The sequence below is a fragment of the Triturus cristatus genome, chromosome 7 (genome assembly GCF_964204655.1).
Source record: "Triturus cristatus chromosome 7, aTriCri1.1, whole genome shotgun sequence".
NCBI lineage: Eukaryota > Metazoa > Chordata > Amphibia > Caudata > Salamandridae > Triturus > Triturus cristatus.
Window position 1 is genome coordinate 612,866,348 of NC_140590.1, and position 17,613 is coordinate 612,883,960.

Here is a 17,613-nt window from a genome sequence, read left to right on the forward strand (position 1 = left end):
TGCACAATATATTTCCCTTTTGTATATAAACAAGTCTTAACACTATAACAGACTTTCCGTAACTTATATTGTACAAACTACTCAGCAAACTACAACTTACAACAAAAACAGTTTAATATAAACCACATAGGTGAAAGCTAATGCATTTACCAATGATTGTTTTCAAAATCTCCTACTTTCCTGTTGTTCTATAATGTCGACATGTATGCAAATACGTGATATTTTCCCCAGCTTGCTGGTGTAGCACTTGGCAGGTCTGGTGTGGTGTTATGATTATCCTCTCAATTAGAGAGTACCACTGCTCAGTGACATAGCCTCTCCATTGGAGGGGTTCTCTATTTCTCCCAACCGCAAATAAAATTTCAGAAGTGCTGTTGTTTTGTAAATAATGCTATTACAGGCTTCCGCTGGGCATCGACGGTACAGTATGCTAGTACAGGCTTGCGCTGGGCATCGAGGTACATGCAGTAGTGCGCTGCAGAACCACTTTTTAATAAGGTATGAAGTATGCTTTCTAATAAATTGGCGTACTGCCCAGTGACAGATGCGCTCCGTTGGGCGTCTCTCCTGCGCAGTGACGTAAACATCTTAGAGGGTTCCACTGCGCAGTGACGTTTCCTACAAGGTTCCACTGCTCGTTGATGCACCCTTCGCGATTATGGTGCGCCCAGGCGGTGGTCACGTTGCTCTGCGACGTCTTTCAGCATCCGTAATCCCCCTCGTGGTTGTGTGATAAGGCTGGGCTGCAGCGAGAACTGCGTGCTGTCAGGCGGATGGAAGGGGGAGTGCAGTTGTTGCCGAGACAGCAGCGCTGATTACGGGCGGGTGCAGCATCAGATCCAGCAGTTTGTCGTACATTACATTATTACACGATTCAGAGATCGATGACAATCGGATGGGCGGCTAGCCCTGTGGCATGGACTCGGAGCGGCCCGGGGCATGAACTTCTTCGTACCAACACCGGAAATGTATGACAGTGTGAATGCGGCTCAGTGGAGGATGGCATGACATGGCGGATTTGAGCTGTTTACATTGACATCCCATCGCATTGGTGGGAACGAGGCGATGGAGGGGAAACAACCGGCCTCCCCCGCTGGGTCTTTTGCAGGTCAGAGCTTGGTTTTCTGGACCTTGTGTGCGGTGGCCGTGCCGGTGCTGATCACCCTGTGGTGCAGTGTGCAGAGATCCAGAAGGCAGCTGCTCAGGAAGAACATATTCCGGAAGAACAAGCATGACTGGCGTTACACGGATTTATTCAACAAGCCCACCTACTGCTGCCTGTGCGGCCAGCATATCATGCAGGGCGACTCCTGCGACTGCTGCGGCCTTTGTGCGGACGAGGGCTGCATCAGAAAGGCAGACAAGACGTTCGGCTGCAAGGAGATTATGGTGAAGGCGGATGGTGCCCTTGCTCATCACTGGATCCGAGGCAACGTGCCCCTCTGTAGCTACTGTGCGGTGTGCAAGCAACAATGTGGCACCCAACCCAAGCTCTGTGACTATAGGTAGGTGACATAATGCAGAGTTTTGTTTTTACAGGTATGTGCCACCATGCCACACTCAGTGACTAGAAGTACCCCCAAGCCAATATCTGTGTCTAGAGGTATTTATTTATATGAAAAGTTTTATGAAGCGCAAACAATACCCACAGGGGTATCAGAGCACTGTACATAGTTGGCGCAAGCAAGGGTACAAACATAATGAAGGTAAGTGAAGTTACAACCTGTGGGAAAACATTCCAGTTAAAGAGTAGTGGGGTATCAACAGTGCCGTATAAGACGCAGAGTAAAACATCATACAATAGAAAGAACCAAGAAGTGCAATATGACTCAAGGAAGTTTAACAACAGAACAAGAGCGAGATCATCAGTTAATGCAGTTACGGAGCCAACGAGGACTGGATCATAGAAAGGTAAAAACATACAATAAGGCATCAGTGTAATACTACACACAAAAGGTATGAACCACCGTTATAAGCTCTGTGATTTTAAGAATGTGTACATCTACTCCGAAATTGTCATTACATGCAGGTGCCCTCTGCCAAGATGTGTGACTGCAGTTGTGTGCCACTCTGCTGAAGTTTACCAGCCAGCAGTCACCCTGAACTTCAAATAGTGGAACACCTCTCCGGGCGACCTCTAATACAGACACACCAGGGGGGTTTTGGCAGCATGAGCACTTAACACGCACCAAGCACAGCATCTCAACTCGCTGCTTGACAGCGTGATCCATACATCTTCCTGTTCAGCTCAAGCACTAACCTCTATTTTCGGCATGCATTTATCAAGATGAAAGACTGATCAGGATCTGCAAGTGCACGTGGTCGGATTTACTGCATTATCTTGCACAGTTAATTGTTTCTACATTTAGAGTTAAACATATTAAGGAAGATTCAGACTATTGGGACAAAGTAGGAGTGTTCTTTAAAAGTGAGCTCCAGGATGTCGATTTATCAAGCATATGCTCTCTGTGAGCTGCAGACGTCTAGTATAAAGAGCTCTCTGTGTGTTGAGGATGATGTAAGTGACTGTTGTACAATGGATCTTGACTCTAGTATGGGGTCAGGTAAGCAGAATGTTTCTCAAGGGGAGCTTGAGGCCCTTTTTTACATCTTGATCCTGTAGCTTTTACAGGGAAAAACATCTTCAAGTGGTGAAATCTTGAGTTGAAGAAGTCATATCTTGTCTTGAATGTTTTTTTAGCATCACCTCAGTTCCAAACACACAAGTAGTTTTTATGTCCCTAAAAAGGCCAAAAGTTTCCATATTGCAATTCTTCAAGCAAAGATGACATTTTGGCAATACATGAAGTTGTTTTTTTAATGACTGTTTTAAGCAAACCCAACATTCGACAAGTGTTGCAAGAGATCTCCTCACAGCTGGTACAGGTCTACAAACTTCTCTCAATAGCTAATCAAGTTATTGGATGTCTCTAACTGGTCATAAGGCTTTATCTGATTCTGGGCCTCATCAGCTTGCAGGCTTCTCAGACCCCTCAAGTTACATTTCCCAAAAGGGCCGTAGAATATTAACCAACGACTAAAAGCGGACTTTAGAAGTTTAGTTTACATTAGAAGTCAAGGAAAGTTTCACAATTTTTCTCGAAAAGGACGTTTTCTTATTTAGTAAAGTTGTATTCTTCTTTGTTCTCAGTCCTGGTATGAAAGCTATGCCTAGATTATTAAAGGCATCAGGCAAGCTGGTCATTGTTTGTTAACCTTAAGTCAGCCCCTTAAATCAATCGGTAGGGGTTCCTAAGTGACCCACTCACACCTTTCCAACAGTATGATATACCGGATATCCCCTGCAACTTGTCTTCTGTCATCTGAAGTCTCTTAGATCCACCTTTTAGCCACTGCAAAATAAAAGAAATCCAGCTTCTTCGAGTAACAGCACAAGCATGGTCTCCAACAATTATGGGAGCCAGTAGGTCCAGTATTGACAACATCTGAAAGCAATTTACACCCCCTTGCAAGGTTGATGTGAGTCCATCAAACACAATCCCATGTCTTTCCAAAAATGGCCTCTGAAGCTGGACATGACTCAAATGGAGATTCCATGGGGTAATGAGATTCTCTTCATTCTGTAATCCACTCTTTAATTCTCCTTACCTGAAAATAGACCACATTAAAACATTTTATATGTCAGGTATGTAAGAAAGTATGGAGTTGTTGAGATTTGTTAGAGTTCGACCAAATTCCCTAAGTAGACACCAGTCCCAAGAAATTAACTGAAGGCCAAATAATGTCTGTTAAAATGAAGGACTGTCAACTTTCAGTGTGAGACCTAGATCATATCTTACATTTCTTGGTTGTGAGAAATATCCTAATTTAAAACCACCAAGTTGGCACCTAAGTAACTGGATATTTGAACTACTGATATTACAGTTAATTTTCATGTTCACATATTGTGGCATTGGATACGTCTCAATGCTAGATTAGTAGCCTAAGTGGTGGCTGCTCTCATGTTCCTTGGTGCTACGCAAAGAGGCAGAAGGGATTCCAGTCTACATACATTACGTCTGGCTGAGACTTGCCAATTTGGTGTCAGACAACAGTAGAGGTCACTATGTAGAGATCTAAAAATGAAAACACAGGAAAACTACCCTATAAAGATAGATGAAACTTCTAACAAGAGACTCACCCATACTCCGATGCATCCATTATTTTGTACTGTTTAACACTTTTCTATTGTTCTTCTTGCCCGATAGCCCAGGGACTGAATGAGTTTAAGATAGCAGAGGTGTTGTCTTTGGTTTATGATTCTTATAGATCAGAATCTTGATAGCCATGAACAGAACTATGTAAAGCAGTTTATTCTAATGGAACATCTAGCTATTCCAGTCTTCTTAGGCATGCACACAGACATCATGTCCATGCAGATGAGGAAGGAGGACCCTGATCGCAATGTTTTCTTCTGGTTCCTCACCATTCCTAAAGAAAGGCACCATTGAAAATATGTATAGATTGGTTACCTTTCCTGTGGTGCATCGCCGGGCCATACAATGTAAACAGTAACAAAGACGTGAATACTTAAAGAGTTTATTGCTCCTTGCTACTCAGAAAGTTGTAACTGTATAAGTCTTTCACTTGCTTCTTCTCATACAGAAGTTATAGTGTTTGCGCATGCTGCGAGTGAAATATCACTTGGCACCTGAATAAGCAAAGTTACTCACTTTACCTAAATGTATCTGTAGCCACATCCCACTTCACAGTGCAATATCACCTGGCATTTGGATAAGCAATGTTACTCACTTTACCTAAATGTATCTGTAGTCACATCCCACTTCACAGTGCAATATCACCTGGCATTTGGATAAGCAATGTTACTAACCTGAATGTTTCATACCCTCATCCCACCCCACAGTGTATAAAAAAAAAGTTCCAAGCCAACAAACACTTGTGATAGTTCTTTGTCTACTCTCACACATCTGATCCATATAAGGAATTCCAACTATCTCTGTTTTTGACGACTTTAATCTTTATTTAGCCCTGCTTGAGCCCTCAGAACATTCTCTAAAGCAAAGGATTCTGGAGAGTGGACATTATTGTTTTACTTTTCAGTTCATTTTCGTGTTGCTTGATAATTTATCTTGGTAAGGGTATTTCCCTCAATGCATCCTGCTTCAGTGCATAGCCAATGGGTTTCAGTCAAATGGCTTTCATCCTAATGTTAACCAATAACACCCACAGGCTTTGTTCTTGTACACCAGGATGTAAGTAGATTGTCATGTATTATATTTGCATTATATCATTGTACTAACTCACACTGGCCACCGAAAAAATATTTGTTTCATAATTGAGGCATTTCCATTAATACTTTCGGTCTTTATTCTATTGGTTTGATGTTTTTCGTATTGAAGATATTTTTAGATTTGGACCCTCACTATGAGACCAGCCATTAAGGTCTCCCCTGTAAATCGGATGCTGAATTGTGTGGTATCGCCCTGGGGCCAAAATACCAACTAATGTTGAGTTTTTCATGTCTGAATGGGAGATGACTAGTAGCTTGTGTTTTACGGCAAGGAAAAATGCATGATTTCCCTATCGTCAGTATTTGAAGTAGGAATTGGTCGTATTTTGCCTGCACAAATTTTAACAGATATTACCTGGTGACATTTGTGCAGGGCAAACCCACCAGGTCAACGTGAATTTTGCGCACTACTTACAATTTTTGTACAGCTTGTAATATCGACTTGAGTGCAAAAAAATATTTGCACCTGTTGCAATCTTGAAAGCTCACTCAGAATGAGGATATTGCTATTCTATATTTTCTTATATAGAGAATACTATGACTTGCCTGCAGGGCTAAGACCAGGTTCCTGGAGTATAGTCCACAGTTTATCCATCAAAAACAGAGTAGCCAGTGATATTACTCTAGGAGCCTGACCAAATTTTTTGTATCCATTACAGAGAGTGTTAGCCGTTTGTTGTAGAGAGACCTTTGTGGACAGTACCAATACTTACAGTGGCTTTGGGTCAGCCCATCCCCTCTCATTGGTTGGGTTTCTTATCTATCTCATTTGCTTGCTTTTTTATTTGATGATTTTCCTACATTTTCTTGTTTGTCCTTCCCCTGCAGCACACCTTCTTCACCATGCTTTTAATTGGATTACTTGTATCCTACCACTGCTCACGTGCAAGGAACGACGTTTTTGTTTTGTATTTAGCACTCCAGGTGAACAAATGCTTTCATGCTTTTTCCCAGCCCATGTGTGATGCTTTCCCCGTCATATCCCCCTCTCTCCATGTACTCTGCCACCCCCAGCTCGCCCATTGCCTGCTCCTCCTCTACCAATATCAGTCGACTTTTCCTAATAGCTCACCCTCAGTTGCTCCATTACCTCTCACCTCCCACTGCTCACTGCTTCCAATAGTCGGTGGCATTTTCTTGATATCCACCAATCTGTTCCTTCGTTACTTTCCTCACCCCAAACCTTTATTTTAACTTTTTACTTTCTGCAAAGACTGGGTAGCTGCAAATTGCTACGTGGCCTTTCCCTTGTGAAAAAATGGTGTTGTGCTCCAACACAGGCACCCTCAAACTTGGTATGTTAAATTAGAAGCAATAAATGGGCGAGTCGTGCATGTATATAAATCACCATGCTTGGCCCCCATAGCATTATGATGTATATGTGCGCTTGTGTGATGATGTATGCATGCACTCACAAAGTCATCAATAAGCATTTTCTTTCTTTTTCTGATGCTACACAGAATCAGCAAAAAGCACTGGCAAAACCAATAGAACTGCATTGGCAAGGTCAAAAGGCAAGACCTGTTGCCCTTGCTAATGCATACTTCACAGAAATCACATCTCTCTTAGCAATTTGTAGAATTTATACTATAATGCAAATTCTGTGCATTCCAGAAACTTAAACAAATAATAAAACACACCTAAGAAATACCAATAGATGCAAGAGAAAAACTAGTTGAACTGTGTATATTAAAAGAAATGTTAGTACACAGTAGTCTTTAAAATTACATTTCAGCCCCAGATATCTGACAGCCTTGCTTTGACCTACTTTAGCACCTTACTGTGGACTCATTTTTATGTTTGTGTTTACATTCCATAAAAATAACACCCAAAATAAGAAATCTACAGATTTATGTTTACTAAGTAGTTCAGATCGCAACCTTCACAACAAAGAAAATTAAAACTTGGGCTCGTCTGATTGAGCTTAGAAACCCACAGACAATGTTCTTGTTCCTGGGTTTTTCAGAAAGCGACTCATATTATGTGGCCAAATCAATCAACAAACTTTACATGCGTCATTAGGATTTTTGACATTACACATTTTAATATTAGCGTTTTACGTAAGAGAGTAGAGTTGAATAATAGAAAGAGACTTGCAGAGACTATCCGTGTACAGTCAAAATATAGATATTTTGTAATCTAGATAATCTTGATTGAGGGAATTAGTTGTTAATGATCATAACACGCATGCAGAAATATGGTAACCCGGCGTAAAGCATAAAGTACATAGTTAAAGCTGGCATTCCCTTTAAAATGCTGCCCTGAGAAGTATTTAGAGCTTGCCATAAGTTAATGGAGTGTAGTTTGCATGTATGTGGCTTCCTTTGTCTCCCTTAGGGAGACTCAGTAGGTGGGCGGCAGCATAAAGGTGTATTTCCTTGATGTAGAACTACTTGTCTGCCTGGGGCAGGTTTACAAGGGGTCACATAAAGGGGTTGGGTTGGGCTTCATTATCCTATTCCTGACAAGGCCTCTTCCAGGGAAGAGGAAATAAGGGCTAACTCCTACCCTTTCATTTCTATATCTAAAATAGCCAATCTCGAGTGGGGGACCTGTGGAAGGGAGGGGAAGTAATAGCATTTTCTCAACTGCAGCGAGAATATGATTTCCCAAACTCGGAAATATTTAGATATCTGCAGGTACGACATGCCTTAGAAACAAATATCCCAGCAGGAGAGACACTCCCTGAGGCCTCACCGTTGGAGGATAGACTCATTGACGAGAACATGCTCAAAAAACCAATATCACAGACTTATCGAAACCTGATTAACCACACTCCTGATCCTCTTGTGCCACTCCGCAAGAAATGGGAAACAGATCTTGTGGAACTAGACGATGAAGACTGGCTGGAGGCATTGGCTTAACCCACGGAAGTCGTAATCTCGTCCAGACTACAACTGGTACAGTTAAAAATACTGAATAGAATCTATTTCTCAGAGCCTGTAATGGTTAAGATGGGATACAGGGCGGACTCTAGCTGTAGGTGACCATGCGGCCACAACGGTACATTTCTACATGTACTATGGGGCTGCACCTATATCAGTAAATATTGGCCAGAAGTACTCTACAGTATGGAAGAAACTTTGGGACTATGATTGGCCCGAGGCTAAACGATGCCTGCTAAATATCTGGGAACCAACGGATTTAAGTAGCAAATAGAAAATATGGGTAAAGCTGGGCCAGATATTTGCTAAAAGGAATATTGCTAGACTACAGGGGGGGCACAGGAGGTTTTAACAATAAGTGCATGGAAGAAAGACATGGGTCGGTGCATGTTCAGGGAAAAAAACTGTGTATATATCCAGTGGATGCCCGAAAAAGTGGATACAAATATGGGGCAAATGAAATACATAAAGTGGAAATATTTGTGCCCCACCTCTTTTCCCCCCCCCCCTCCCTTGATGAACTAGAAACCCCTACAAATAATAATGAATACATTGCTTCTCGAGTCTAACAAATGTGGTAATCCGTACAACTCCAAAGGGATTGTGCTGATTGATCCTTCCTCTGTGAATATGTTGTGTGTAATGTTATTGCAATGTCATCAATATAAAGATTACTTAAAAAAAAATAGCCATGAATCTTTTTGAGCTCCTATAATGCTCAGTTTCCCTAAAATATTTTTTGGTAGCGCTGCTGTATTTTAACCTTATTTTATATAAGGGTAATTTGTCTCGGTGTAATAGTCTTTTTTTTAGTTGGTGCCTTGAATAGTATTTTGCATTTTTAACACTCTATGCAAAGGGAGGATTATTTATACTTTATTACATGATTTTAACCTCTCATTTACAATGAATTTGAGTGTCAATTATGTTTCTTATCCATTACGTCAGCCTTTTACTAGGAGGGGGTTATCATCTATTATTGAATATTTTTTTGTCTCAAGACTGCTTTGTGAAATGGTCAGCGATTTTAAAGTTTCCTGAAGCAATTTTAGTGATCACAATGCATTCTTCATCTCACCGACTTGGGGCAACACTAACTCTCAATTTGGCAATCTTCTTAAAAGAATAGAGATGATTTTTGATCAGGCTTTAGGCTAAGATGGGCTCACAAAAATTGCTTACAAGATGTCTCCCTGATTTTCTAGTATGTGTGGATGATTCCTCCTCAATGGAAGGGATTCTTGTTTCTTTCCAGTTGATCTGCCCCAGTATAGGAAAACTGATGACGAAAAGTCCAGCTTGACAAACAAATGCAGGTGGTTTTATCATGCGTGTTCCGTTGCTTGGCTCTGGAAAAGACTCCCAGAGTCAGATCAGAGGTATATGCTCGTAGAACTAGATATAAGAAAGTAGTGACAAAAACAAAAATAACCTTACATTAGGTGGCTTGGGAGCTGTTAGCTCAAGCATGCACCCTTACAGACAGCACAGCTTTTGAAAAAATTGTTAATCGTCCCCTTTTTATCCCAACAAGAAAATACTCCTATATGTTGTCATATTTTACCAGACATCTAGGTTCACCATTTACAGAAGATTACAGTTATCAAACTTCAGTGAAATATATATCAGGCTTAACTGTGACCCCCACAGAGTCTTTTTCAATTGAGGTTACTGAAGCCATTAATTCATCATCAAAGAATAAGGTTCTTGGCCCTGATGGGGTACCTCTTTATTTATACAGTTCTGAGGTTTCCCCCTGAGCACCACTTCTCACTGTGACCATCAATGCAGCTGCAGCCTACTGTATTCTGCAGTCATGGAAGTAATTGGTAATAGTGCTTGCGTTTAAGAAGTGGAATAAAAATGACCCTTGCTGTTACACGCCTCTCACTTCAATTGACTCAGTAGTCGAGTAGATTGAGTGTGTTGTAGTGAATCTGCTGACTACATGGGCCAGGGATGAACACGTAAGTACGGATCTGCACTATGGCTTTAGGCCAGTGATGGGTACTCTAGACCAATGTTTAACTCTCCATTTATTCATTAACAAATGTAAAATAGCCAAGCAGGGTTCACTACACTTGGCCATTATGGACTCAGCTCAGCCTTTGGCTGGTTTAATAGAGATAAACTTTGGTCTATTATGTTTGGTTTGGTGGTGGATATTAATTTGATTTGATTTCTCTGTGACAGCCACTGTGAGGTATGGAGCAGCCGACAAATGCACTTGTGGTTTTTTAATTAGAGAATGGGGTCAGACAAGGGTGCATTTTGGCTCCCTTCTTATTTACTCTATATATAAATGATCTTGACATAATTCTTATAAGTGAGTGTCATCATTTGCCTGTTGTGGGTAAACATCCTGTGCCTGCATTACTTTATGTTGATGGCACAGTGTTAGTCGGTAGACTCACTAATGGTCTGCATTGTTTATTACACACTTTTGTGTCCTTTATGGACTCTCTGGACCTTAGTACCTACTTCAGGACATCTCACGTTATTATTGTGGGTTCTATATCGACAAAAATGCAAGTCTTTACTGGAAAGGGTTGTATTATAAGCCAGGTCGTCTCTTTTTGCTACCTTTGCAGCAATTGGTCTGCTCTTGTCTCTAGCAAGAAACACTTAATTTCAAGATAAATTTCTGTGGTTTTTCATTTTACTGCCAGACTGGGTAAAAAGTCATTTGAGGCAATGCTTAAAATGTATGAGGCCAAGGGTGTTGTCATCGCTATTTATTGGAGTGATATTTGGGGATATATACTTAATCCCTTTTTGCAAATGGTGGCAGCCACAGAGCGCTGCCACATTTATTGTCTGTAAAAAGCTGGACAAAGTTTCTATATCAGATGTGAGTAAACCCTGCTGCTTTGGCTCTCAGTCGGGACAAAACCAGACTGATTTGACCAAGCTATAATCAGAGATTCTTTGGGTTCTGGATTTAGCTAATAAAATCCCTAAGTTAAGATAAATTGAGTCTACTTTTATTGATCTCTTGCGCTATTTGTTATTTGCTAGACCGGAATTTATTGTTAAGGCAGATCTGGCCTGGACGAAGCTTGCTTTGTTATCATGGCGACAAGTCAACAGAGATTCAGATGAATTATGCAAACCTACTGTGAGATCTTTTATTTTGCTCAAAACTGTGCATTTTATTAAAATGTTTTCAGTGTTTATTACGAGAAACACACATTGTTTTTTGCTAACTTGATTCTGGTTAAACCTGACTCACTGCTTGCTCGCCATTTCTAAAGGTGGATCTTATTCCATTCTATTTGCTAGCTCCTTATAGATGTCACTCAGTCTCTCCACAACATATTATTGCATTTTATTTAATTTCAGCGTCAGGATATCCTCCTGGGTGAGTTGTGTGCCATACAATTGCACATAACATAGCATTTTGTGGTTTTTATAAGCAATTGTGCAAGCATCTTTTAGTCCCCTTCTTGAAAGAGAATAATTTCACACAGGCTAGGTCTACCCTTCTGCCCTTACATTTACAGCTGGATCTGCAGGCTTGTTTATCTGTTTCAGGATTATCACCTGGAGCTGTTAAATTGAGAATGATGACCGATTTTTAAACTGCTTTTTCATTGTTTGTGTATTGATCGTTTGCAAAGAGGTGTGTTCTTTTATGGTTTTTATTGATAAATCCGAATAAAGACCTTTTGCTTGAGGGATTGACAAAATTAGGCAAGTGGGTAGAGTATGCCCTTGGTTCTAATTTTGTGTGTGTAGAGAGATAGCATATTTGACAATAGGCAGGCACTAGGGCAAGGTCAAACGATGTACACTATACTTCAACATACCTACTTAGGCTAGTGTGATAAAAGTGTGAGAGAAATCTCCTGAGCTCCATAAACAAATGTTATATTTTAAAGAAACTGAAGTTAATGTTAGTCCTTGGCTTTCTGGTTGTTTGTTTGATCTGTTTATTGTCATTTTAACAGTAATACATAATAATACTGTCATTTCTTCCAGGTGCATAGTACATGTATACAGGGCATCTTTACACATGATTAGCAGGAAGACATATTATATCAACTGACTTCATTCAGTGAACTTATAATTGTACATATACTTATAGTTTACACTTTTTATTCTGTTCTTCCCACAATGTTTACAGGGACCTTGACAAATTCCCACATGATATTAAAAGATCAATGCATATACTAATTTAACAAACTAAACATCTACAGGCAAAAACAGAGCTCAAGACATCCCCCCTGACAGAAATTGTGTATAACCATAATGTCATGTATCTAATACTCTCCAAGTAAAATAGTATCCCATATATATGTGCTGCCACTTAAATCACTGCATTATTCCCAACGCATATAAGACTAATTCCCATCCCTTAACTTAACTGATTTTGGATTCTATTTGTTGTGAGACTGTTCAGACTGTAGATGTATTCAAAGTGCAACAAGGATTGTGTTCCAGCTATTGGAGAGTGGATACTTGCGTAGCCCCAGTGTGTCCTCTCTTCTGAGGTATACGCCCTCAGCTGTCGCCCAATTTAGCACAAAGTGTGACCAGGCCAGTAATACCGGAGGGTCCCTGATCTTCCGACGTTGTGTTATAAGTCTTTTAGCCACCGACTTGTAGCCCTGTGCACTTTATCCCTAGGGAATAACCCCAGAATGCATGATTCACAAGTATTTTGAAGTTGTCTACCTGTGCACTCAGATAGGTGTAATATAGCCTTTTCCCAGTACTGTTGAAGCTTATGGCCTGTCCATAACATGTGTACAATGTCTGCGTCTAAATGGATGCAACGAGGAAAACGTGAGTTGTTTCTGTGGAAATACTGATTGATTTTCTCTGGAGTACGGCAACGCCCTCTACGCCGGAATCAACAAGACCCTGATACACAAGCTACAAACCATCCAGAACACCACAGCCAGACACATCCTCGGAACCCCACAACACGAGCACATGACCCAGCACATACGACACCTTCACTGGCTCCCAATCGATAAGAGAGTAACCTTCAAGCTACTCACCCACGCCTACAAATCCCTCCACAACATCGGTCCCAACTACCTCAACGAGAGAGTCTCCTTCCACGTACCCAAAAGGAACCTCCGCTCTGCTGACCTCGCCCTGGCAGAGACCCCATGCATCTGCAAAACCAGAGCAGGCAGAAGAGCCTTCTCCTACGTTGCAGCAAAGACCTGGAACGAGCTCCCAGTCAACATCAGGCGCTCCCCTACCCTGCACACCTTCAGGAAGAGCCTCAAGACTTGGCTGTTCGACTGACCTGGAGCCGCACCCCCCTCCACTCCCCAGTGCTTTGAGACCCTCATTGGTAAGTAGCGTGCTTTATAAAACCCTGATTGACTGATTGGGTAAGGTACGCGCAGTGCGCAATGTAAAATTTTATTAATTTAAACCTAGCATTGCGGGGAACATGTGTGAGACTTGTTAGAATAGCGCTCCATTCTGTATCTGGGCATGAGCAACCCAAATCAGATTCCCATTTCGTGCGCAGTGAGGTTAGGCCCGCCGCTGTGTGGAGACAAAGGGCGTCTGCGAGCCAGCGAATAAGGTGGCTACCCTTTCCCATAACATGAATATATTGAAGTACCATGTTAGTTTATAATTCTTGCGTAATATCCCCCATTTGTTTTGTAATAAACCAATCCAAGAGGTATGTATAAGTAAATGTCCCAGAGGCATTCCATCTTCCTGCACCAACTCATTGAATGGTGCGAGCACTCCGTTTGAGTACAGGTCTCCGAGTGTATGGATACCCGCATTGTGCCAATCCACCAAGTCGAGAGGGGTGGTGGATCTGGGACCTCTGTGTGTGCCAAGTAAAGTAATCGCTGGGGCATATAGGGGCAGATTTATGACGGACTTGCGCCACTTTTACGCCGCCGTTGCGTCACTTTTGTGACGCAGCGGCGGCGTAAACCCTGCGCCATGTTGAGCCCCATTTACAACGTGATGCATCTAGGGAGATGCGTCACGTTGTAAAGCTTGCGCCACATGTGGGCGTACCTGCACAGGGGGGGGCGTTCCAGCGCAGGAACGCCTGCGAAAAGTGGCTGAGTGAAATCTACAAGATTTCACTCAGTCACTTTTCCGGCCATGCTGCGTCAAAACCCTGTGCCTGCTTGAAGCAGGCGTAAGGATTGACGCTGCATTGTAACGATAGGGCACCCCCGAGCCTTGCTGGAGCTGCGTCGCGCTTGCGACGCAACTCCAGCAATGCGCCAACCTTCCGCCATCAGATGCGTCACTGTTTATCCTTGCGCCACGATGCGCTGCATTGTAAATGCGGCGCATCTATTGTGGCGCAAGGGTAAACTTACGTGACGCATCGTCCCTGACGCATCCATGCTGATTTGCAGGGATGCGCCAGGGAACATAAATCTGCCCCATGGTTTTTACATGTCTGGTGAGGAACAATGCTCTACGGAAACATCTATGAGCCACTTGTACTGTTAGGGTAGCCTCCCCTCCCCCGGTGTCTGTTAAGTGTCTACCCTCCACCCATCGAGCCACCCACTGTAGCTGATACGCTATATAATAATGCTCTAGATTAGGTACAGCTAGCCTTCCCTGCCCAGTCGAAAGGTACAGCTTTGTGAGTGCCTCTCTGCATCATGATGTGTGCCATATAAGGCTACAGACCATGCGCTCAATTGGTTTAAAAAAGGATGGCTGCAAATATAGTGGCAGATTAACAAAGTAATAAAGAAGGCGGGGAAACACCACCATTTTGATAAGTGAGATCCTTCCCGCTACTGAGAAATCCTGTGATTTCCAAAAGGTCATCTGTGGTGACAGGGATGTAAGTGCTCTGGTAAGATGCCATCCAGAAGATCCTGGTCACTATGATATATCCTGATGCCTAGGTAACGGAACATGAATGGTTGCCACGCGACTGGGGTGTCATTGATAGAGAACATCGAGTCAGGTGTGGTAGGCTCAAATGGAAACAGACAAGACTTATCCCAGCTAACCCGTGGCCCTGATAGATGGGCAAACTGATTGAGTATAGCAGGTACAGTATCTGGGATCCTCCCGACATCCCGTATATATAAAAGGAGGTCATCTCCATATAGGGATATTGCATGTGTAACTCCTCCCATATGAATGCCCCAGTTAGTTGCAGATGCCCGCATAGCCAAAGCCAGTGGTTCAACAGCCAGTGAGAAGAGAAGGCGAGAGAAAGGGCAGCCCTGACAGGTACCTCTACATACCAGTATAGGTTGCGACAGTCCTGACTCTAACCACCGGCTTATTATAGTGTAATTGTATCAGTGAGGTAAAATATGGTCCCAAGCCAAACCGAGGCAAAACGTTTAAAATGTAGGGGCACTCCAGTGTATCGAAGGCTTTACCCAGATTGGGCACCATACAGCCGGATCTGAGCAAGGTCATTGGAGAATATCGTATAACTCCGAACCATCCATGCAGGTTAAGGGAGGTAAACTGTTTTGGGACGAATCCGGTCTGGTCTTCATGTATTAAGTGAGGTATTAGGAAGGCCAGTCTCCCAGCTAAGATGTTAGCCAACACCTTGTAGTCCACATTTAGTAATGCCAAGTTTGGTGGGGTCTCTGTCTGGCTTTAGGAGAGTGACCAGAGTGGCCTTGCACATAGAGCTCGGCAGTTGGGATATTTGCAGTGCCTCCTCGAATACCCTCAATAGATTAGGGGCTAAAAGGCCCAAATAAGTTTTGTAGATCTCAGAGGGAAAGCCATCCGGTCCTGGTACCTTCCCCGATGCCAAAGAGCTGATAGGCCCCTGAATTCTTTCGACTGTTATGGGTTCATCTAGTTCTGTACGCTGATCAGGAATAAGCTGCGGAAAGGAGAGCTTATCCAGGAAATCAGTTCTATCAGCATCAGTTGCCTCTATATTCGATTGATATAAAGAGGTAAAATAGAGCACAAATTCATTGTGTATGTCGTGTTGAGTGTAATGCAGTTCCCCTGCTGAGGAGTAGAGTGCAGTTATGGGTCCACGTGGTTGTTCATACCTTATCAGCCATGCTAGCAGGTATCCCGATCTATCAGCTAGGGCATATGTTCTGGCGGAATGTGCCGTATAATTAAAGACAACGCAGCCTCTAGTAATGTAGCGTGTTGTTCCCTCACTGTCGACAACTCCGAGGTGCAAGAGGAGTCGGAGGCTGACTTTGTCTCAAGTGATAACAATGCTCTTTCCAAATCTCGGAGTTCTTATTCCACTTGTTTCCGCATTCCACCACCCAGTCCCATGCAGCCTGCTCTAAGCGTTGCTTTAGAGGCGTCCAATTCCGGAGGACTGACTTAACTGTGCCTGTGTTCTGTGTAAAGTAATTCTCTACTGTGGTGCGGAGGGAGGCACATAAAGGCGGGTCCTCTAACATAGTAGGTTGCAGGCGCCAGAACAGGGGAGTATGACTGTGTATCCCAGGCTAAGACAATGTAATGGGAGTTATGATCCAAATGTGTTATACCCAGGTACTCCACCTGCACCACATATGGCTGCACATTGGGTGTGCACAGGAACCTATCTATACGGACATGTAGAGTGTGGGGGACAGAGTAAAAAGAGTATACTTGTGTGATGGGGTGTCTCCAAGTGTCTGCCAGTCCCCAACTGTCAACCCAGTTCCTCAATAGCGATGCCCCACTAGCTGCTGATGTGCCCCTAAGGGCGGGAATGATCGGTCAAGGGCTGCATCTAATACGTTATTGAAGTCCCCCTCCATCCCCCAAGGTACATGACACCATTTGGATAGTACCGTTGTTAACTTATGCCAAAAGGGTCTCGCTCCGTATTGGGGGCATATATATTTCCTATTAGGAGGCATCTACTGTCCAGTTTACCCTTTAGAAAGATATGCCTTCCTTCCTTCTGCATCTGTCTCTGTTTTCTCTATAAATAGGGGGGTCCCTGGGCACACCCAGACCAGCACTCATCGCGCAAACGCCGAATAATCAGTTGCAATGATGTGACCTCCCCATCTGCGCTGTTGTCTAGTGAACTCCAAGTGTGTCAAGTGGGATTCCTGCAGCAAGGCTATCTGTACATTATGACGCTTAAGGCATGAGTACACCGCATACCTACGGTAAGGGGGTTCATAAACCCCTCACGTTCCATGTAATCAATAGTTGTGACAGCATAGTTTAGAAGTATAGGTATATATCATTTGGGGGATACACACGTATGACCAACTAGGACTGCTATGATGTCACGTGAGGGTAGCCTTAGTTGAGCGTAACAGTGCCTGAGCAAACTTTTTGCAAAACATAACAACCTTGCAAACATGCAATACGAAAAGAGTGGATCCTGAAATGTGTAGGTCTGCCCAAACGCAAGAGTGTATTTAATTCAGTGAACCAAACCTGAGGTTGTGGATGCACGAGGGTACATAACTTTCAACGGCCCACCAATGTGTAGTACCCACCCAACTACATAATAAATGTGTTAGACCTGGCACCATTGGCGTGGGTCTCCCTTCCATCTTTCGC

The 17,613-nt window shown here is 42.9% G+C and overlaps 1 protein-coding gene across 1 annotated transcript in view; it reads left to right on the top strand.

Moving 5' to 3' along the window:
• Positions 1 to 616: 616 nt before the first annotated feature.
• Positions 617 to 17,613, top strand: part of DGKE (diacylglycerol kinase epsilon) — a 151,940-nt gene continuing 134,943 nt past the window's right edge. The window contains exon 1 of the mRNA XM_085617181.1: positions 617 to 1,505. Coding sequence (XP_085473307.1) covers positions 1,066 to 1,505 — 440 coding nt within the window. The 5' untranslated portion in view covers positions 617 to 1,065. The remainder of the gene's footprint in view (positions 1,506 to 17,613) is intronic.